The sequence below is a fragment of the Notolepis coatsorum genome (genome assembly GCF_963971535.1).
Source record: "Notolepis coatsorum genome assembly, chromosome: 2".
NCBI lineage: Eukaryota > Metazoa > Chordata > Actinopteri > Aulopiformes > Paralepididae > Notolepis > Notolepis coatsorum.
Genome location: NC_140166.1, coordinates 20986189 through 21009701, shown reverse-complemented (window position 1 = coordinate 21009701; position 23513 = coordinate 20986189). Strand labels below are relative to the sequence as shown.

Here is a 23513-nt window from a genome sequence, read left to right as displayed (position 1 = left end):
CTTATGATTTACAAAACACAAATTGAGAGGTGTGTGTGTGGATAGTTTTTACGATTGTGGATTCTACTTTTGCGTTTGTTTATTTTTGATAGAAATCTACCCCCATAAGGAACACAACGGCGGGGTCAGTTTTCCGATGCAACCCCGGTAACAACACAAGAATGGGATTGGCTGTTCAGATTCAGACCACCCGGGATTGGCTGTTGAGATTCAGACCACCCCAGAGGTTTCGGAGTGTCTGGTTACAGGGCCTGAGACCGTCATAGAGACTAGAGTTTTTTTTTCTCTCAGAGCATTTGCTTTATTGGTAGCTGTGGCTATGTAAATAGTATTTCACCAAATATCACCAAAATTATTCTTAAAAAAACTGCCTACCCCACCTTTAAGTTACATGCTTATTATTGGATATGGTCAGTGGTGGAAATTATTTTTACTCAAGTACTGTACAATCTCAAGCTACTATGTACTTTACTCCACTACATTTCAAGGGAAATATTGTACTTTTTACTCCACTACATTTATCTGAACCCATAGTTACTTTGAAGAACATGATTTCGCATAGAAAACATAATAATTAGTGCTGTCAGGCGATTAAAAAAATTAATCTAATTAATTACAGGATTTGTAATTAATTAATCTAATTAATCGCATTTTAATCGCATTACCATTTTATGCCTCATATTCTATAATCATATTTCAAATAGCATGTGTCCGGATGGCAGAATTCAGTACTGTATCTACAAAACCTTCTGTTTAATCATCTTCCATCTATTAATTTGCTTAGATTTTTCAGGTCTGGTCAATTTGAGCATGGTGTTATTCAGTCAAAGATAAAAAAAAAAATTTATTGATATTCTCATTTGGTTCATTACAATTTACTCAAAATAAAATGTTCATTCAATCAATCACTGCGCAGATTGATTGATTGAATGAAAATGTTATTAACAGATTGCAGAATGGGTACAATACAGTACGGCTCAATACACACAATTGTTAAGGGAATGCAGACCAGAGAAAGACTTTCCTCTTGTTTACATCAGGGTCCCCCATTTTCAATTCATAATGAATTGTAAGTAAGGGTGCAACTTGCACCGTGCAATCCATTCTTTGTGGATCTAGCCCACAGTATTTCTGACACTGGGAATACATTCCCTGAGATTCATAGATGTCCCTAGAATCAGATACCAAGAACATGCAAATGGCCATATTAAAAAAAAACTGTAAATGTGTATTCTACATGCTTATGGAATGAATGAGATACAAAATAAATTTTATAAAAAAAGAAAAAATAAATATTGTAATTAATTTTGAGTTAATTTTCATAACGCGATTATTTGCTGTGTAATTAATTAATCTAATTAATGCGATAAACTGACAGCCCTAATAATAATAAAAGAAAATGTATCAAGATTATATACTTTCACATTTGAAGCCTGTCAACTTCAAGAGGATATTATCAGAGCAGCATAACTGGACCACATACTCCTTTAACACTTTGATTGCCTAAGCCTAAATTCATTATCAACCATAGGTTGCCGGCTCTATTTGTCTATGGAGAAATTCCCCTTCTTTGCAGGGCTATAACTTTTTAAATTCTATTGCTACATTGCCATTATTAGGGCCCATTCAAAGTCCTATATGTATTGTTCATTGTGTAGCAACGTTAAACTTTTTCATTCACATATTCATAGTAAAGTATGGTCTAATGTATAAGTATGTTTTCATCTCTTTCTGCAGCTTTCTCCAGAACGTGATCTATAGCCCCAAATGCATTATATTGATGATGAAATACAGTTTGATGGCAATCGGGGCGATTTCAATTGGACGTACTTCTAGAATGATCTACGTATGATCTGATGATGACCGGATGGGCGGGGGATCGTTTATAATTCCGTGGGCAGCGTTATATCATTCATCTAGTGTGGGTCATATGTTCATCATAACAGTTTATATGGAACACGTTCAAAAATAACGCTGAATCTTACCGTATCTTCCTCGCGCCGTTGGACGATCATCGTGGTGTAGACCGTTTTCGATTATGGGATGTTTATCCTGATGAACCATTTCCAGCTTGTATAATAGTATATACGTCCAAATCATGTTGTTTATCGAGTTATTTTGCAACGGATCGCTATGTATTGTGACGAGCTAGAATGCCGGGACAAATACAGAGTGCCCGGAAGTAATATAGGTGAATAGCACATCGTCCATGTAACATCCTGTTAGGCGATTGCGCCGATCGGCCACCAGATGGCGCTCTTGAACCGCTAGAGGGTTCAGTGGGGCTTGTTGGTGGGTCTCAGGCCAGCGGATGGGAAATATGAATCAGATCACAGATTTTTGAAATATTGATATCAAAGACGAGTTACGGCGTCTTCGGCACCTTGAGCATGGCGGGGAAGGACGCCTAAAAACGTCTTCTGGCACCCAAAGTGTTAACATAACCTATAGAGGTCAATGGATACACAAACGTCATGTAGAATGTGCACTTTTACTTACTTAAGTACATTCAATAGCAAAGACTTTTTCTGAATGGAGGACTTTTACTTTTACCAGAGTACTCATTTATCTGAGTATTTCTACTTTTACTTAAGTAAAGGAACTGTTTGATTGATTGATTGAAAACTTAACAGATTGCAGAATGGGTACAGTACAGTACAGCTCAATACATACAATGCAGACCAGAGAAAGACTTTCGTCTTGTTTACATCAGGGCCCCCCATTTTCAATTCATCATAACATATATGACATACATGACATACAGATAGACAGTACTGCTACATCTATACATTTATGACATACCAGATTTGCAAATACAGTACTGTTTGTGATACGAAAAGAGTCCAGAAAAGAGAGTATATACATTTGATGTAGAAACTGTACATTGGAGGAGGTTGGGTAGGTGGGGGGGTGGGGGGGGGGGTGGTGGGGGGGGGGTGGGGGCAACTGTACATTGGAGGTGGTTGGGTGGGTAGGTGGGGGACGCGTGTATCACTTCCGCAACGGATTTGATTTCCGGGGTTGGCCTGATTGGCCGCGACGGCCACGTGACACTAACTTCATTAGACGGCCGACGTACGGCTCTCTTGTCCATTAATGGATATATAATGGATATTTTATTTATCTGCCACTGTGGTGTAATGGTTAGTCCTCATACCTCTCACGCGGACGACCCGCGTTCGAATCCCCCCTTTTTCTAATTATTTTCGGCCTCCTCAGTACATTATGTTTAAGGTGGACCTGTTAGCTCTAGACCCATACTGGTGGCTCCTCAGTACATTATGTTTAAGGTGGACCTGTTAGCTCTAGACCCATACTGGTGCTGGTCAGTAAAATATTATAAATCTACATGCATTGAGGATGTCATTCTTTATATAGCTCTCAAAGTGCACCAGATTGAAGCATTTACACCGCAAAAATTAAATAATAATTAGAAAAAGGGGGGATTCGAACGCAGGTCATCCACGTGAGAGGTATGAGGACTAACCATTACACCACAGTGGCAGATAAATAAAATATGCATTATATATCCATTAATGGACAAGAGAGCCGTAATGGACAAGAGAGCCGTACGTCGGCCGTCTAATGAAGTTAGATTTATACAGTACACTTTGACTGCTGAATTGACACGTTTAACTTATTCATTCTTTAATTCAGCAACATTAATGCTTCTTATTGTTACTGTTAGAGACTGTGCTAGGCGCGACAATGCTGCTGCGGCGTTGAAGTGGGAAAGCGGCAGTGAAACACAGCAGCCTCTGGTGTTGCCGCCTCGGCCGCCGCTGCGGGGCGGGGCCGCGGCGTGTCACGTGGCCGTCGCGGCCAATCAGGCCAACCCCGGAAATCAAATCCGTTGCGGAAGTGATACACGCGTGGGGGACACTGTACAACTGTACAAGCAAAACTGTACATTGGAATATTGACAAGACCATACTTGGTCATTTACTGTACATGGGGGGGGGGGGGTTGTGTTAAGACATTTACAGGGGCCAGTTTCGAATTGCAGTCTCCCGTAGGTGTTTTTTGAGAGTGTTTTTGAAAGTGGGTAGTGATTCACATTCCTTTACAGCTTTGGGTAGGGCGTTCCACATTGATGTGGCATAATTGCGAAACGTGTTTATTCCCTTGTTTGAGCCGAATCTGGGTTTAACATGATTTGTGGAGCTCCCTCTGGTGTTGTGATCGTGGTATTCACTGACCTTTGGGAAGTATTTTGACATGTACATGGGTACCTTGGTCGTGTAGTGTATCTTGTAGACCAGGCCCATTGCAAGTTGTTGTACTCTGTCGTCTACTCTAAGCCATCCTAGGTTGTCAAAGTGGGCAGGGGTGAGGTGGGTTCTAGGAGTAAGGTCAAGCAGTAGTCTGACCAGTTTGTTTTGAGATGTTTGTAATTTTGTTTTTAGCGCCTTTGAGGTGCTTTGGTACCATGAGGTGCAAGCATATTCGTAGTACCCTTGAATGAGTGCTCCTGCCAGTCTTCAGGGTATTCTTGTTTACCAGTGAAGAGATCCGGTACAAGAATCGTGTTCGTTGGTTGACTTTTTTTTATTACATTGGATGCCATTTTGTCACAGGAAAGATTTGCCTCTAGGATGAAACCCAGGTAGGTAATATCTTCTTTCCTGTAACTGAGAAGCCGTCGGTCTTGCTGAGTTTGTTATTTGAACCGAAGAGAATGGACTCTGTTTTGCCCATGTGTAATGATAGTTATATAGTCGTACTGGCGAATCGCGTCCTGCTCTTCGCCATCGAGATATACCTCATCTCCAGTACCTACTGTACTTCATTAACGAATAAAACAAATGCACCCAGCACCTGACCAGGCCCCGCCCTAGTGACGTACTATAAAGCACTAGGCGTGGTCACCACTCGCCCTTCCTCTATTTCGTTTCCATCATGGCGGATGCTTGCACCCTGTGAACTAGTGTAATGAAAAGTGTAGAGAAATTGCGCAATGTTGAGTGTTTACCGGAGATTTTCCAACCCCTGGAATCTTCGGCATGTTCCGACGGCGCTCGTATGGGTTCTGCGACTCTGCAGCTGGATGCATTTCGATGCATCTCTGCGTCGAGTCTGTACTGGGGTCTCCTCGTCTTGTTGACAGCAGACAGAGGGACGGCGTGTGAGGTGTAGCTATCGAGCTACCTCACACAAGGTAGGATCGGCATTAACGCTGGTGTTAGTAATGCTGCTTGTTGTTTTGTTAGACAACCGAGTTGTGTGTCGGCGCCAGGGGCAGGATGTTTGGACGTTTTCCAGGCTATCCTGGAGCGCGCTGCTAATACTAAATGCTATAATGCTGTGTCACTGTTCTACTGTTCCCCGCTGTGGGATGTCACTAGGCATGACAATGCTGGCGTTGGTGATGTTGCTCGAGTTGTCCCGGGAGACAACCGAGTTGTGTATCGGCGCCAGGGGCAGGATGTCTGGGTAAACGCTGTTGTTTTCCCCGTTACCCTGGAGCGTGCGGCTAACGCTATGCTATGTTGGGCTACTGTTTCTGTTTTGTCTCCCTGCTGCGGCATGTCTGTCTACAGTCTTCCCTCCTCTTAACAATTCATGCTGACGGTCAATGGGTGTCTACTGTGGGAGTATTGCGGGGGGGCTTTGTTTACCTTTTCATGGGTAAATGGGCTGAGCTCTAGGGCTGGTGTGCTGTTTGTGAATATTATGAATGAATGCGGGACTGGTTCTCTGGTCCGCATCCCTTTAACGTTGTGTGTATGGGCTAGCCCATTCTACAGTATATTGGTGGTGTTTAGTTAATTTATTCATTAACCCCTTCATGGTGCACACCACAGTGGAGGTTGCTGGTTTCAACCACCACTGGTGCTCCGTGTTAGCATCAGTCCTTTGCTTTTGACATGTTGAAACAGTGCCCCGCCCGGCCGACGCCATGAGGTGGGTCGGCCCGGCGAGTGGCTGGTGGGCTGTTAAAGCCTGTACCGCCACGGTATGGAATTGGCAGCGATTAGTAACTGTGTTCGAATTGCTGTTTTTTCTGTCAAAAATGTTGTCTGGTGGCGGGGCCTTGAGAGCCAACCGACGTCGAAACATCACGCGAGGTTGTTGACGTTATTAGCTTTGACCTAGCCGCAAGCTATAACCGCGGGGAGTTCCCTCTTCAGGGCTCCCCTCTCCGCAGAGGATCTTGGTCTTCCGCTGGAGAGTGGGCGGTATTTGTCCTAGGCCCCACACCGCCTCACGCCGTGCAGCCAGAGGTGAGAGCACGGCCTCGCAAGAGGTATCCTGGGCGTTGAGTCGACACGTGTCCACAAGGCCGACAGCCTTGGCGGCCGAGGGATCGGCCATGTTGGATGAGCTCGGCTTGGAATATACAAGCTGTCGGCGTCCTGCCGCGAGCAGCCCGCTCTCCGATCACTCTCTCCCCCAACACCAGCGGAAAAGGGGCTCTGATGTTTCCTTTGGCTGCGGGCCGCAAGCCTTCGTTGAAGCGCATGCAGCCCCACGTTTCGCTTCTCATGGGGACAGGGGCTGACACCCAGTTGATGGCTGAGCCTGGGTCTGTCCGTGAGAATGTTGTGCTGTCAAGCGGCTCCCACACCATAAGCTGTGTTAGGTTGAGCCCCTGGTGTTACGTCTGTCAACTACAAGTGTTGTCAGCAGGGGGGCTCGAAACCTTTTTGAGGCACACAGTGCGGGCTTCCCCGACCTCGCCTTCGCCAGGCCGGGTATCATGTTGGTGCCTCCCACTCCTGAAATATTGGCAGTGGTCTCGCAGACCCTATTGTCAGGGTCACCAGCAGTGACAGCTCTGGTCAACGAGATCCAATCTCTGTGGACGAAGCAGGCCATCGTCGTGGCGTTTTCCTCCCGGTGTTCTCTGGTGCCTGAGAAATCGGGAGGGGGGGGTGTCAGACCCATGCTGGACTGAATGAATGAATGAATGAATGAATGAATGAATGAATGAATGAATGAATGAATGACTTTATTTGACAATATAAAAAATAAACATGTGACAGAAGAGCACAGTCGGGATATACTGCCAAGGATGTAACACAAAAAAGCTCAGAGCTTATTTCCATTGTGGTCCTTGTAGGGGGGTGGGGGAATGTGATGCTTAACACATGCATCATACAAAACGTGACATCACAACACATCACATATACCATTTAACATTTATATACATACAGACTCATACAACATGCAAGGGTGCCTTAAGCTAAGTGTCTAGGTATAGTCCCTTTTGAGCCATGTCTTCAGGCTGGACTTGAATCTAACGGCACTGTCTATGGTTTTCAGTTCACTGGGCAGACTATTCCAATAGACAGCTGCTGAATATAAAAATGACTCCTTCCCCATACAGCTCCTGAATCTGACTGGCACAAAGTCAGTTGAGCTGCGCCTTGTTTGGTAAGCATGGGTGTCTCTGATTCTGTTGAAGTAATTGTTAAAGTACACTGGCACTACCCCATGCACTATTCTGTGAACTAGGCACATCCCTATCTGGTTTACTCTGTCTTCCACCTTAAGCCATCTCATGACCTCAAAGTGAGATGGGTCAAGGTGGGTTCGAGCAGGTAGCCTTAGTATTACCCTGATTAGCTTGTTTTGTGATGTCTGTAGTTTTATTTTCTGACTTTTGGGGGCACTATTGTACCAGGAGCCACACGCATAGTCATAGTGACACTGTATGAGAGCTCCAGCAAGAATCTTCATCGCTGACTGATCTAAAAAATTAGAGATTCTGGCTAGGTATCTAGTCCTGTTATTTATCTTTGTAAGTGCTTGGTGAGCCATGCTTTCCCCTGATAAGCTGTTTTCCAGGACGCAACCGAGATATTTCACAGTTGTTTTGTCTGTGAGAACAGTATCTCCTATTCTAATGTTAAAACCTGGCGATTTTCTGAGCCTGACCTTTGACCCGAATAAAATTGACTCAGTCTTCCCCACGTGGAGGGACAGCTTGTTGTGGCCTAGCCAGTCGCTAACCTTCTCTAGTTCTGCACTCAATGTCTGCTCAACCACTTTTTTGTCTTTGTGAGACACTAGTAGGGCGGAGTCATCTGCATATAAAAAAAGGTCACATGAGCAAGCTGCTTTCAGGTCATTTATATACAGTAGAAAGAGGAGCGGACCCAAAACACTCCCTTGTGGGACCCCGCACTCTACTGTCCGAGGACTGGAGAGTACTCCGTTTATATCTACCACCTGTTGTCTCCCTGTTAGGTAGGAACCAATCAATTTCTGAGCTGCCTCATTAAAGCCTAGGGCCCTAAGCTTCATTAACAAGATGTTGTGATCCACTGAATCAAATGCCTTCTGGAGGTCTAACATTACCATTCCACAGAACTTTCCCTCATCTACCTCTTTCCTGATGTAATCTGTGAGGAACAGCAGGCAGGTGTCTGTGGAGTGGGACCTCCTGAAACCAGATTGGTATTTGTACATGATGTTATTAGTGGAGAAATACCCGTCTATTTGCTCATATACTAGCCTCTCAATGGTTTTTGATAGAACGCCCAGGATGGAAATGGGTCTGTAGTTACCCGGTTCCAATTTGTTTCCCTTTTTGTGGAGAGGAATAACTCTTGCCGATTTCATTTCGCTTGGAAATGTTCCTGTGTCAATGGCTAGGTTGGTAATGTGAGCTACATACGGGGCAATGATTTCTGCAGCATCCTGCAAGAATTTACCAGGGATGTTGTCTAATCCAGTAGCCCTTGAGGTGTCAAGTTTTTTAAGCTTTTCCTGGACCTCCATCTCAGTCACTTTCCTAAAGGAGAAAGCATTTGCTTTAACCCCCTGATCTAGGTAGAATTTATGGACTTCACTCTCTATGTTGTTGCCGGGTTTAGCTGGGATCCTTTCCGATATAGTTTTTGCAATGGATGTAAAATAGCTATTCAGACAGTCTGCCACCTCTGATTTGTCTGCTGAAATTTTGTCTCCTATTTCTAAACTGATATTGCCCGATTTAGTCTTTAATTTCTTACTGTATCCTACCTCTTTAAGTGTCCTCCAGAGTTTCCTTGAGTTGTTCCTATACTCTGTTATTTTTTCATTAAAAAAACCCTTCTTCGCCCCTTTAATCAAACTATTTACATAGTTTTTGTGTTTCTTTAAATCCAGGAAAGCCTGTTCTGTCCTGGACTTCTTAAATAGTTTAAAAAGATTGTTCCTTATTTTAATAGCTTTTAAAATGTCATCATTAATCCAGGGCTGTGTCCTCTGCTTTATCCTGACCATCTTCCTGGGTGCTAATCTGTCAACTACTTTAAGAAATGTTGTTTTGAAACCATCCCATGCTTGATCAACCTCTTTACAGTGCATTACATGAGACCAGTCCACACCCGTTAAACCATCCAGGAGCATTTCCTTGCTGTAATTTTTTAAAGATCTGATTTTTATGTTGTTGTGACCCTCGAAATGACCCCTCTGCACCTTTCTGGTACAGAAAATTGCAAGGTGATCACTGAGTGCAAAATCAACAACGCCGCTGTTTGTTATCCTCTGTTTATCAGAGACCAGTATTAAGTCGATTATGGTCTGAGAAAGGGAGGTAACTCTGGTAGGTTCAGTGATGAGCTGGTGCAGGTCAAACAATTTACTATAATTCAGAAGGGACTTTAATCCAGAGCTCTTTTTAAGTAAATCAGTGTTGAAATCTCCCATGACAACAACTTCAGATTTCTCAAAATCAGTGCACTTGGAGCATATCTCCTCTAGATCAACATAAAAATTGCCCTGGTCTGGTGGCCTGTAACAGACTCCAAAAATAATTGGTTTGCTTTTGGGTAACAGAATATCAAGCCACATCGCTTCTACCGCGTCGTGTTCAAGATCTGATTTTATATTAAAACCAATGTCCGATCTAATATAAGCACACACACCTCCTCCGTTTCGGTTTCGATCTTTCCTTACAATTATATAGTTCTCAATCTCAATTTCGGAGTCGCTTATTGAACTGTCAAGCCAAGTTTCACTGAAACATATTACTCCTACCTTGCAACTATTAAATAGTAGCCGAAGTTCGTCTATTTTGGGGAGGAGGCTTCTGATGTTTAGATGGAAAAAATTTAGTCCTCTTTTTGCGTATAGTTTATCCAAGTTTGGTAGTGTCTCGTCTTCTCCGTGGATATTCGCTTCAGGTCTCCACTGCTCTATCGGCGTTCGTTCCGGCCCCGTGGCTTCTTCGCCCCCGAGTTCGCAATTACGTGCTCTGATCTTGCGGTTCTAGGAAGGCCGTCGTCAGGTCTCCGCTGCTCCACCGCCGTTGATCCCGGGGCTGCGGCACCTCGGCCCGCAATTTCGTGCAACGCTCCCCTCTCGACTTCAGGGAGAATGTTTTCTCCATTCCTGACTCCGTCAGCGCCGTCTGGCTTGGGCTCAGGTCCCGTCGTGGCTCCCGGGAAGCAGAAGTAAGGATGGGGGTTAGGCTGCAGGCAAATATCAACATCTGGAGCTGCACCGCTGATTTCCATACATACCTGGGAAACAGGTACGTTGCATCTGTAGCTGTTGTTGCTGTCGCGGTTCTGCGTGGTGTTTACACCGTCCGAGATCGGACCAGGACATGGGTGAATGTCACCAGACATAAGCAAACCAAGCGTAATAATCAAATAGCCACGGTCGATTTTTGCGTTTGTTTCCCGTTTTGCTCAATTTGTTTGAGGGATTGTACCAGTTTGGGTAAACGAAAGCGTTGAGCAGGGTCAACTTCCCCAGCCCAAAGTGCTTCAATCCTGTCATCGTATTACTTGTGTTAAACTCATTAGAAGGTTTAAAGTTAAAATAGTCTGGGCCTGTGTTGTTAAAACTTAATATAAAAGCATAAAAAAGGAGAGCCAGAAGTGCTCCAAACTTTCCTGCCGCCATGATTCTCTCACAGAGGGTGTAGTATAGGGAAGAGAAACTATACTAACAGCCTGCTGTCATTCGGTTTGGCGGGAAGTTCATTGATCCCTGTCCCATGGGAAGGTTCAGCATTTTTTGGATCGTCTCCTACCTGTTGAACACTGTCAGGTGGGGGCCTGGTTCTCCTCCATAGACCTGTAGGATGCGTATTCGCATCCCCGATCTTCCGTCCTAGGGCTTACCTACGCTTCCTTTGCAGGGTTTAGCGTATGAGTACCAGAGGCTGCCGTTCGGCTTTTCTCTGGCTCCCCGCATCTTCACCAAGTGCGTGGAGGCCGCACTGGGGCCTCTGCGTCGTCAGGGGTTACGAAGTGTATTCTGCCCTGATGACGTTCTGGTCCTTGGCGGTCAAGGTGGATCGTCAGGTCTCATACCAGGCAGGTTTCCTACCAGCCTGGGGTTTGCTGTAGACTGGAAGTAGAGTACTCCTCTTCCCAGTCAACGGGTGGAGTCCTATGGACATCCCTCTCAGAGCGTGTTGTCGACACGCTCGGGAGGTTCCGTCCTAGGACGGTTACGGCGCTGTCCGTGATACGCCTGCTCGGTATGATGGCATCTGCTCATCGTGGTCCCTCATGGCCTCCTCTTCACCCCAGGAGGAGGTTACGGAGGTGGTTTTTTTCCAGTATGGAAATAGACCCGGTGAGAGGCAAGTGGAAGCGGCTAAGGTTCCCGTGTCAGTACTGGGGGACCTCGCCCCCTGGGGAGGGCCTGGGGTCCTCACCAGGGGGGTCCCCATGGGCAGTAGGCTGTCACACGTCATGTTTTTCACCGACGCCTCCCTCGCTAGAGACGCGTCGGGCCAACGCAGTAGGGGGCAGCTGGCAAGCCATGCTGCCCGGTCTGCGCTACGTTCAATGTGTTGGTATTGAAGGCGGTCCTTCTGGTCCTCAAACGGTGTTTGATCAGGAAGGACAATACGACGTCAGTGTCGTATATCGACAGACAGGGAGGAGTACGCTCCCCCCATCTGCACCGGGCGGCGGGCGGCTGGCTATGGGCGTTCTCCATCTGCGCAGCCTGAGGGCTCTCCACATCCCCGGCAGGGTGAATGTGGGTACAGGTGTGATGTTGCGGGCGGTCCTCACCCTGACGGGTGGGGATTACGTCCGGACATAGTCAGGCAGGTCTGGGACCGATGCCGTGCCGCCTGGGGTTCTTTCCCCCCATACATCTGTTAGGTCAGTTGTTGGGGCGGGTACGTTGAGGAGCGCAGGTCCTTGATCCTGATTGCGCCGGACCAGGGCGCAGCTGTGTGGTTCCCGGTCCTGATCCAGCTCTTGGTAGCCCCGTCGTGGCCTGTTCCTTGGTCATCGCGGGCCCTCTCTCAAGCGCACGGGTCTCTGTGTTAGTTCCCTGTGCTGGGCCAGCCGCTGATGGTTTGGCTGGTGAGAGGGTGAGTCTGGAGAGGATGGATCCTTCTGTGGTTGGTACCATCCGGAACGCGCATGCTCCCTCCACTATCGCGGGTTACGCAGGTAGGTGGCGTATTTTCCAAGAGTGGTGTAAGGCCACCCTCTTGTGAAGCGTTTCCTGCTTGGCGCTCGGCGCCTTAAGCCGGTGAAACATTCTCTGGCTCCGAGTTGAGATCTTCAATTGGTCCTCGTTGGTTGTCCGAGGCCCTGTTTGAGCCTCTTGAGCAAGCGCCTTTGGAACAGCTGTCGTTCAAGACTGCGTTCCTGCTGGCCATCACCTCCGCTATGCACGTGGGTGAGCTCTGTGCTCTCTCGGTGCGGCCTGAGTGTCTGTCTATTCGTTTCGATAGCGGTGCCACTCTGAGGCCTAACCCAGTCTTCGTGCCAAACAATATCCGAAGCTCTTTTGCTTTGGGGATATTGTGGTTCAGGCGTTTTCATCCGCCTCCTCACGCTAGTGAGTTAGAGGCGAGCCTTCACCTGTCATGTCCGGTCCGGGCTTGGGGATTTACCTCAGCCGTTCTCAGGGCCTCAGGGCTACCGATCAACTTTTTGTCTGTTGCGGTGGCTCTCGCGCTGGTAAGGCACTGTCGACACAGCGCCTGTCCCATTGGTTGTAGGAGGGCATTGCCCTTTGCTACACGTTGGCTGGGCTGGCCCCCCTGGGGGTGTCAGGGCGCACTCCACTCATGGGGTGGCGGCCTCTGCCACCCTGTTAGGGGGGGCCTCGGTGGAGGACATCTGTGCTGCGGCCTCATGGTCCTCCCCGGGTCCCTTCGTAAGGTTTTACCTCGTGGACATGACCGGGGGTTCTGTCTCCCAGGCGGTTCTGAGGTCTGGAACCTGCCCTGCTTCCCACCTTTCGGTGGGTTAGCAGGGATGTGTGGGTGTGGACCACAAGGTGTTGTTTCACACGTGGTCCCGCCTGTGCTGTGCGTTTGGAGGTTTCTAGTTCCCTCTTTTTCGCACTTGGGTGGAGTTGACTGCCGCCCCCTCTTCACTAGGAAGGAGGGGTGATGGGACTCCCCTCCCCCCTACTGTGGGCTTTCGGGTCCTCAGGGGGTGCATTTGTCGGTCCTCGCGTCTGCTCTGTCCCCATATCTCGATGGCGAAGAGCAGGACGCGATTCGCCAGTACGACTATATAACGATAGGTTATGTATATAACCTAGTTATATGAGTACTGGCTGAGCGTCCTGCTCTTAGCGTGCCCTGAGGTCCCTTGGGAAACTTTTCTGTTTGAAATTGTTTTCCGAGGAAGGGCGAGTGGTGACCACGCCTAGTGCTTTATAGTACGCCACTAGAGCGGGGCCTGGTCAGGTGCTGGGTGCATTTGTTTTATTCGTTAATGAAGTACAGTAGTAAACATGTGCTATATATTTGATATACTATGTATATACGTTTGAGACGACTGTCGAGCGACCAAGTCAGTGTTTGTTTGTATTATTATTTACTTTTGAACTCTGTTTTATTTTTTCTTGTTTTTTATTTTTTTATTTTATTTTCTTCTGTTTAATGTTGTTATCTGTTCTATGTGGACAATGACAATACAACAATGTATATATACAGACATATACTTATAATGTCTATGTCCTCAAAAAAGTATAATAAACAAAAAAGTGAAAAAAAAAAATGAAGTACAGTAGGTACTGGATATGAGGTATATCTCGTGGGCGAAGAGCAGGACGCTCAGCCAGTACTCATATAACTAGGTTATATACATAACCTATCGTTTGTTATCAGCGAGCCATATGCAGATTTTGCCTAGTTCTGAGCTGAGGGTTTTTTCAACCTGTAACTTGTTCTTGTCAGAGACCAGCAGGGCTGAGTCGTCCGCAAACAGGAACAAGTTGCAGTCACAAGCTGACGACATGTCATTTGCATAAATTAGGAACAGTAGCGGACCTAGTATGCTTCCTTGTGGAACACCACAGCTCACTGTGAGGGGGGGGATAGGGTACCGTTTACCTCCACCATCTGCTCTCTCCCCTCCAGGTAGGATTGCATCCAGCTCACTGATAGACTATCAAAACCAATTGCTTTTAGCTTGTCAATCAGAATGGTGTGATTGACAGTGTCGAAGGCCTTTTGTAGGTCCAGCATGACCATGCCGCAGTATTTGCCCGTGTCCACCTCTTGTTTGATGTGGTCGTTTAAATAGAGAAGGCATGTGTCAGTGGAGTGGGATGTTCTGAAGCCAGATTGGAATTCGTAGATTCGATTTATTTCCGCAAGGTAGTTTTCGACCTGTTCGTATACATTTTTTTCCATGACTTTCGAGATGGAGGTAAGGATAGAAACAGGGCGGTAGTTGCCAGGGTCTAATTTACTGCCTTTTTTGTGCAGGGGTGTTACTCTCGCAATTTTGAAGTCCTTGGGGATGTGTCCCTGTTTTATGGAGAGGTTTATTATGTGTGTGATGACTTGGGTGATGGCGGCTGCTGAGTCTCTGAGGAATTTGGAGGGGATGTTGTCATGGCCAGTGGCCTTGTTAGGTTGGAGGGCACTCAGTTTTTTGAGTACCTCATCTGTTGTTACCATTTCCAGCTTGAAGTCGTCTTTGTGGACCCCTAGGTTCTTGTAGTATGCTACTATGTGTTCTACCCCATACTGTCCTGAGTGGGAGGGTAGTTTGTTTACCAGTGTTGTGGCTATGTTTGTGAAGAAACTGTTTAAGTAATTGGCTACATCCAGCTTGTCTGTGATGAGCGTGTTGTCCGTCTTTATGTTTATGTTTGAGAATCTGGTTTTAAGTTTTTTACTGCAGCCTAGTTGGTTATTGAGTAATTTCCAAGGTTCACGTGGTTTGTTTTTGTTTTCCTCGGTTTTGTCATTGATGCATTTTTTTTTGCTGTTTTGATCATGGAGTTTACGTCATTTCTTAGTCTGTTTCTTTCCGGTTTGAGTTCAGTCACGTGGGTTTGGAGTTCACTGCTCGTGCTTTTGGTAAGCTTTGACTGACTTTTACAAAACTCAGAGCATTTTTTGTCTCTGTGTACTTCTTCCACTACTGGATATGGTTATGCATGGTTATACAGTATATGGTCGTATATGGTTGAATATGGATGATAAACATTTTACAGAAGAAGAGGTCTTTATTTGTCATGCAGATTAACACACACACATGGGCGACACACAGGAACACACACACACACATGCATTAACACATAAAATGTCTTTCTGCACTTTCCCCATCCCGTCGTCCTCCCCCCCCAAGGGCAGCCGGGAGCAGACAAGGGCTGCAGTGTGGGACCGTGCCCAGGGATCAATCCAAGTGCTCCTGTCCGTCTTCGTCAGGGATGCGACAGCATTAGCGATCTGTTCTGCATGTTTTTCCATTGGGTTTATCTTATTGGGAGGGGAACCCTTGCGAGCACGAGGAGAACATGCAAACTCCACACAGAAAGGCCCGGGAGATACCCCACCTGGGTACCTGGCAACCCGGCAACCTGGTCCCCAAGCGGGAATTGAAACCAGGACCTTCTAGCTGTGAGGTGACAGTGTTAACCACTACACCACCGTGCCATGCATCTTTAGTGTTAATCTAACACTACATACTGTATATGGGGTAAAACGCTCTGGCTTGTTTGTATTCCTTTAGTTTAAACCAATCACAATCATTCCAGGATACAGCAACGGTGTCCATGCAAAACAATGTCACAGACAGTGGAAGGGGAGGAGAATTCCCACTTAAATAGTCAGCCAATGGCAGTCAGTCAGACTAGATAAATACAGACCCTGGTCTCTAGATCAACACAGAGTGAAAGTCAAGCTTACCTGTTTGCCTCTCTCAGAGTCTATGATGGTAGGCTGCTTCTGGGGACTGACCGTGTAGACCACAACTTGTCCAGAGTGGTTGGAGCGCGGCGCACCAGCCACAAAATACTCTGTGTGCCCGTCGTTCAGCGTGCTGACAGAGTAACCTAGATTGGGGCACAGGGAAAAGGAAGCTGTTTGGGCCTTTTATACAAAGAGCAGATGCAACAAACAACCACATGGTGTCACTGTTGAGAAACAGAAGCCAGTTCCCTACCCAGTAACGAGCTGTGGTTTCTGTCTTGCAGAGTTCCCTCGAAGGCTGAGGGTGGAAAGATGTCCACTTTGGTTCCTGTTTGATGAACGACAGTCCCACTCCAACCATAGGCTCCGACTGCCCCCAGCATCATCACGTTCTGGAACAGCAAAGGTCAAAGGTTACGTGGCAGACCTTTACATAAAAGACTGTAAGCCCAGTTCAGAACTGTCACGACATGAGAAGTATAATAGAAACAAACTGAGCATTCTGATCTTTTCATATACTGTGCTCTTAGCTATTCTGCATTAGAATAGTTTTTCTAGGCAGTTTCCTGTACCTGTTTGCTGGCGTAGTGAGCACTGAATCCCACCTGAGCCATCTCCATATGGAAGTTCTCACCTCCTTTACCAGTGCCTTGTGAGTAGAAACCATCATAAACACAAGTATAAAAGTATTTCTTTCTTAAACTCATGACATTATACTTCAAGTCAATATTCCAAATTGGAGGTACTAACAACACAGACAATGTCACTCACTCACTCACTCTGACCTCTAACTGACCCCCATATCTCACTGACCTCCTTTCCCCATACGAACCATCTCTAATAATAATAATAATAATATATAAAATTTGTAGGGGCGCTTTATATTTGTGGAACAAATCTCAAGGTCTCTGTCCCTCAGATCCACCTCAGCCTGCCTCCTCTCCTACCAACCCTCTCATCACTCAGATCCACCAAAATCTGCCTCCTCTCCTCCTACTATACCAACCCTCTCATCCCTCAGATCCACCTCGGCCGGCCTCCTCTCCTCCTACCAACCCTCTCATCACTCAGATCCACCTCAGTCTGCCTCCTCTCCTCCTACTATACCAACCCTCTCATCCCTCAGATCCACCTCAGCCTGCCTCCTCTCCTCCTACCAACCCTCTTGGTCCCTCAGATCGACCTCAGCCTGCCTCCTCTCCTCCTACTATACCAACCCTCTCATCCCTCAGATCCACCTCAGCCTGCCTCCTCTCCTCCTACTATACCAACCCTCTCATCCCTCAGATCCACCTCAGCCTGCCTCCTCTCCTCTTACCAACCCTCTTGGTCCCTCAGATCGACCTCAGCCTGCCTCCTCTCCTCCTACCAACCCTCTTGGTCCCTCAGATCGACCTCAGCCTGCCTCCTCTCCTCCTACCAACCCTCTTGGTCCCTCAGATCGACCTCAGCCTGCCTCCTCTCCTACTACCAACCCTCTTGGTCCCTCAGATCCACCTGAGCCTTTTCTCCACCTCCAAGTCCACCCTTCACAGTTCTGGGGACAAAGTTCTGGAACCTTCTCCCACAAGACATAAGCGACTCAGCGTCCCTCACTGTTTTCCAATCACACCTCAAGACCCATCTCTTCTCTGTGATGTAAGAGGTCAAAGAACCCCTTTGAAACTCGCCAAAATGTTAACTATTTTCAGAGAATGATTTAGCCCCCTTCCCAGTATAACAAGTCTGATACCAATAGATTCCATTGGTTATCTGGTTTCATGTGATATCACTACCTACCACGCTAGCTTAGAAAATGAGCACACTAGAACTGTCCATCTCCAGTAGAGAGAAGGTTCACCACTATAGTGTTACAGTATAACAAAACATTCACCACTATAGTGTTGCTGTATAACAAAATGTTCACCACTATAGTGTTATGGTATAACAAAATGCTCATCATTACAGTGTTACTGTATAATAAAACATTCACCACTATAGTGTTATGGTATAACAAAATGTTCACCACTACAGTGTTGCTGTATAACAAAACGTTCACCACTACAGTGTACGTTCACCACTACAGTATAAATGTTCACCACTACAGTGTCACAGTATAAACGTTCACCACTACAGTGTTACAGTATAAACGTTCACCACTACAGTGTTACACTATAAACGTTCACCACTACAGTGTCACCGTATAAATGTTCACCACTACAGTGTTACAGTATAAACGTTCACCACTACAGTGTCACCGTATAAATGTTCACCACTACACTGTTACAGTATAAACGTTCACCACTACAGTGTCACCGTATAAATGTTCACCACTACAGTGTTACAGTATAAACGTTCACCACTACACTGTTACAGTATAAACGTTCACCACTACAGTGTCACAGTATAAACGTTCACCACTACAGTGTTACAGTATAAACGTTCACCACTACAGTGTCACAGTATAAACGTTCACCACTACAGTGTCACAGTATAAATGTTCACCACTACAGTGTCACAGTATAAACGTTCACCACTACAGTGTTACAGTATAAACGTTCACCACTACAGTGTTACAGTATAAACGTTCACCACTACAGTGTCACAGTATAAATGTTCACCACTACAGTGTTACAGTATAAACGTCCACCACTACACTGTTATGGTATAACAGCAGCAAGGACAAAGAAATGCTTGTGAACCTTCAATGTTGAAGATGCGACTGCCCAGCGCTCCAGCGATGGTGGAGAGAGCCGCCTCCTCAGACACGTTGAAGAAGTACTTCTCTGTGGGGGAACTGGCGATGGACTTGATCTCAGCGACCAGTCTGTCCAGGTTTAGGTTGTTTCTAGTGTAGTGACCCAGTACCTATGAACCAAGTCATAACAAAAAGGACATCAGCACTAATTCATCACTGCAACATATTGCTACTCACAGTGATCAAACTGGAAATAACGTGGAAATATCAGAATCAGCTTGCACATACACAGAATTTGTCTTGGTCTTTTGGTGCATCAACATTAACAGACAATTAAAGTAGAATAAAAGGAAAAGTGGAAATCACCTTCAGTGTAGCGCCACCTAAATCAGATTGTTATGAGGCCATACAATGTGAGCTCTTAATATAAATGAGGTTTATATATATATTATTCCCCCCCCCCCCCCCCCCAATCCCCTTCCTGGTCATTGCGCACTCTACCCCCTACCGTCGGTCTGGGAGGGCGGAGACTATCACATGCTTCCTCCGATACATGTGTAGCCAGCCCACCGCTTCTTTTCACCTGGCAGCGCGGACTCTGACTGGGAGAGTGTAACGTGTGGAAGGGTCACACTACCTCCCCCAGATCCTTCCCTCGCTGTGCAGGCGCCCCGACCAAACTGTAGGAGTCACTGTTTACAACGACCAGGACCCACCCCACCGACTTTCCCACCCGCTGACACTGCCAATTGTGTCAGTATGGACGGTCGACCAAGCCGGAGGTACCGCAGCTGGATTCGATCCCACTGTCTCGGCGGTGGTAGACAGACGCTTAGTCCGCTGCGCTACCCGGCCGCCCCAGAGGTTTAGCGTTACTACAAGATCTGAACCAGAACAACCAGAAAAATTAAGTATTATGGCCTCACAGAGTCAGAGCCCTATGTATTGTACATCCCAGTTTTCCCAAAAGAGTGGTGCTTACCTGGGGCACAGGAATAACATACTGACTGAACTGTCCTGGCAGGGAACAAAATAACTACACCCCATTCGCCAAATGCGTGTAGATTTACCGTCTGGCGACTAAAAATAATAGTCTGCCCGCCAGCTGGCGTGTAGTTCATATCGATACTCTTATTTTGAAAATCCTGTGCGGGTCTCATTGCCGCCCCAAGCGCAGCTCCAGTCATAATATCTGGGCTCCGGCAGCTAGCAACGTTCAGGTTCATATGATACTCTTATTTTGAAAAACCTAGCAACTCCGCGAGTCATATGATATCCGCCCACTCCGTGTTTCACTTTCTTGAAAACAGAGCAGCAGCGTCAACACAGCAGCGTTAACACAGCAGTGCGCCTACAGACTCAAAATAAGTCTGTGATGTTTTTTTTCTTCTCACAACGAGTCCAATGCAGCTACATGCTTTGCACCGTCGCCATTCCTTTATGCCCACATCGCCCGAAATTAACGTTTATGTACCAATCACTACAACGTTAACGTAAGCTAACAAGCTAATCCTGATGATCAGACGAGGCAGAGCCATAGTGAACAGCACTGAGGAAAGGAAAATGGGGGGGGGGGGGACTCTCCCCTTCCCTGTGTGTGGGTGTGCGTGCGTTTGGAAAGACGACGGAGTCACTAGTCAGGACTCAGGACAGGAGTATATTATAGTAAACTGAGGATTACTGAGGATGGACAGATAATGTTGATATTCAAATATAAAAAAGTTTCGAGAGGAGTGGAAGTTTGAAGACAGACTACAATATGATGCGGGGTGGTGAGTTGAAACACAGTGTGTGTGTGTGTGTGTGTGTGTGTGTGTGTGTCCCGACCCCACTTCTATGTTTCAATAAATTATTTGCATTTAAAACTATTAACGCTGACTCATTCCTTCAGTCCACTCAAAATTATGCTAATATTCCTTATGTTGTTTATGATATTAATTGAAAATAGCATATGAGAGTATTATATGTAATAATAACACATGGCGATATACTAAAAAGCTATTTATAATTTTTGGCTGGTAAGTCAAAAAGTTAAGTTTGTTCCCTGTGTCCTGGGGCACAGGAAGAACATACTGACTGAACTGTCCTGATGGCCGGCACAGGAACAACATACTAACTGAACTTTCCTGGGGCACAGGAACAACATTATGTGTATAAAATATTGCCCTTTAAATTAACCGTGACTCGCTATTACTACACTGTTTAAAGGCTGTGATGACTGTAATCATTATTAACATTGTCTATTGTCCCATACAACACGGTTTTGAACGTGTGATCTAGTTCAGTGATTCCCAAAGTCGGGGTCGCAACCCAAAGGTGGGCCGCGAGCAGCCACGGGAGGGCCGCGAGATGGTTTAAAAAAAAAAAAAAAAGGCCACTGAACTTAGAAGCAGGCCAGGACAGTGTTTCTAGTTGTATTCTAAAATTATATTCTATTGTATTCTAAAATGTGACTAATATGGTTTTATATTAACTTAATAAATAAACAAAAACGAAAAATCTACTTATTTCAACGAACATTTCAAACTAAATAACAGATTATGCACATAAAACGCTGAAAACAACCGAAGCAACAATAGTATTTTAATGAGGCTATTATTATTATCATTATTATTTTGCAACAAGTTAGCCCTCTCATAAATAGCACATATAAATGAATAACTAACTTGAACTAACTTAATAGGATTGAAGTGATATTTGGCTTAAAAAATCGGTCGCCTGGCAAAAAAAAGAAAAAAAAAGCCTGACGATGTGCATTGGGCCGCGGCTCTCTGACGCCTTATTTTATGGGTCCCGGCCTGAAAAGTTTGGGAACCCCTGATCTAGTTCATGCACTCAAAACTCTGGGATTGGGGAAATTACAGTAGCTGACAATGAGAAAAGTTATCACTGCTATCACTGGTCAATATTGATTCCACATCTGAAGAGCTTTTCAATTCCCAACACTACTTACAGCAATGCCGAAGCGGGTGATTTGTTCTTCATCACACTCCTCAAGAACTGAGTCCTTGTAGGCAACGTCATGGGATTCTCCATCGGTAATGACCACCATCACCTTGGCAGCACCTGGACGTCCGCCATTACTCTCTTCAAAAGCCCTCTGACTGGAAGAACAGACATCCGTGTGAGAATGCTGTTCATCGACTTCAGCTCAGCATTCAACACCTAGAAAACCAAGGAGCTCATCGTGGACTTCAGGAAGACCAAAGCAGGCACGCACACCCCCATCCGTATTAACAGGACGGAGGTTGAATGTGTCTCCAGCTTCAAATTCCTGGGTGTTCACATCTTCGAGGACCTCTCTTGGGCCCTCAACACCTCGACCCTGGTCATGAAGGTTCACCAGCGTCTCTTCTTCCTGAGGGGAATGAGGAAAGCCCACCTGTCTCTTCAGATTCTGGTGATACCAAGTCATATTCTGGTGTTTATCTACATCAGATAACCAAGTCATATTCTGGTGTTTATCTACATCAGATAACAAAGGCATATTCTGGTGTTTCATCAGATAACCAAGTCATATTCTGGTGTTTCATCAGATAACCAAGTCATATTCTGGTGTTTTGTCAGATAACCAAGTCATATTCTAGTGTTTCATCAGATAACCAAGTCATATTCTGGTGTTTCATCAGATAACCAAGTCATATTCTAGTGTTTCATCAGATAACCAAGTCATATTCTGGTGTTTCATCAGATAACCAAGTCATATTCTGGTGTTTCATCAGATAACCAAGTCATATTCTGGTGTTTCATCAGATAACCAAGTCATATTCTGGTGTTTCCTCAGATAACCAAGTCATATTCTAGTGTTTCATCAGAGAACCAAGTCATATTCTAGTGTTTCATCAGATAACCAAGTCATATTCTGGTGTTTCATCAGATAACCAAGTCATATTCTGGTGTTTCATCAGATAACCAAGTCATATTCTGGTGTTTCATCAGATAACCAAGTCATATTCTGGTGTTTCCTCAGATAACCAAGTCATATTCTAGTGTTTCATCAGAGAACCAAGTCATATTCTAGTGTTTCATCAGATAACCAAGTCATATTCTGGTTTTTCATCAGATAACCAAGTCGTATTCTGGTGTTTTATCAGATAACCCAGTCATATTCTGGTGTTTCATCAGATAACCAAGTCATATTCTGGTGTTTATCTACATCAGATAACCAAGTCATATTCTAGTGTTTATCTACATCAGATAACCAAGTCATATTCTAGTGTTTATCTGACCATATTCGAACCCAGATGAACTGTGGCAAACAAACTGGCATGGTTCTGATTGACCTGCAGAAAGCGTTTGATACTGTTGACCATCAGATCCTGGTTGAGAAGCTCAAAGCCTGTGGGATGGACGATGGGTCAGTGAGATGGTTCAGGTCGTACCTGACTGGGAGGACCCAGGTTGTGAACATAAATGGTGTCGCATCTTCATATAATGAAATAACATGTGGGGTGCCGCAAGGCAGCATCCTCGCTCCATTGCTCTTTTCATTATATGTCAATGACATGGTGTCTGCAGTATCCTGCAGACTCCTACTGTATGCTGACGACTCAGCACTTTTGGTGTCTGGAGACGACACAGTAGAAATTCAAGCCGGTCTCAGTAGGGAGCTGGAAAGCCTTCACAAATGGTTAGTTGACAACAGATTATCGATTCACCTTGGAAAAACTGAGTAAATTCTATTCAGCTCAAAACATAAATTAAAGGAATGCTCCCGACTTGAGATCAGCTGTAATGGCTTCAGTGTCGAGTCCAGAGACT

At 45.6% G+C, this 23513-nt stretch overlaps 1 protein-coding gene across 1 annotated transcript in view; it reads right to left on the bottom strand.

Annotated features, from left to right (window-relative positions):
* LOC311222677 (integrin alpha-2-like) overlaps nt 1-23513 on the bottom strand; it is a 109085-nt gene that overhangs the window by 64193 nt on the left and 21379 nt on the right. The window contains exons 5-9 of the mRNA XM_084307276.1: nt 21706-21856; nt 18757-18922; nt 16648-16724; nt 16329-16467; nt 16073-16218 (exon numbers count right to left, since the gene is read on the bottom strand). Of these exons, the coding sequence (XP_084163402.1) occupies nt 16073-16218; nt 16329-16467; nt 16648-16724; nt 18757-18922; nt 21706-21856 (679 nt within the window). The remainder of the gene's footprint in view (nt 1-16072; nt 16219-16328; nt 16468-16647; nt 16725-18756; nt 18923-21705; nt 21857-23513) is intronic.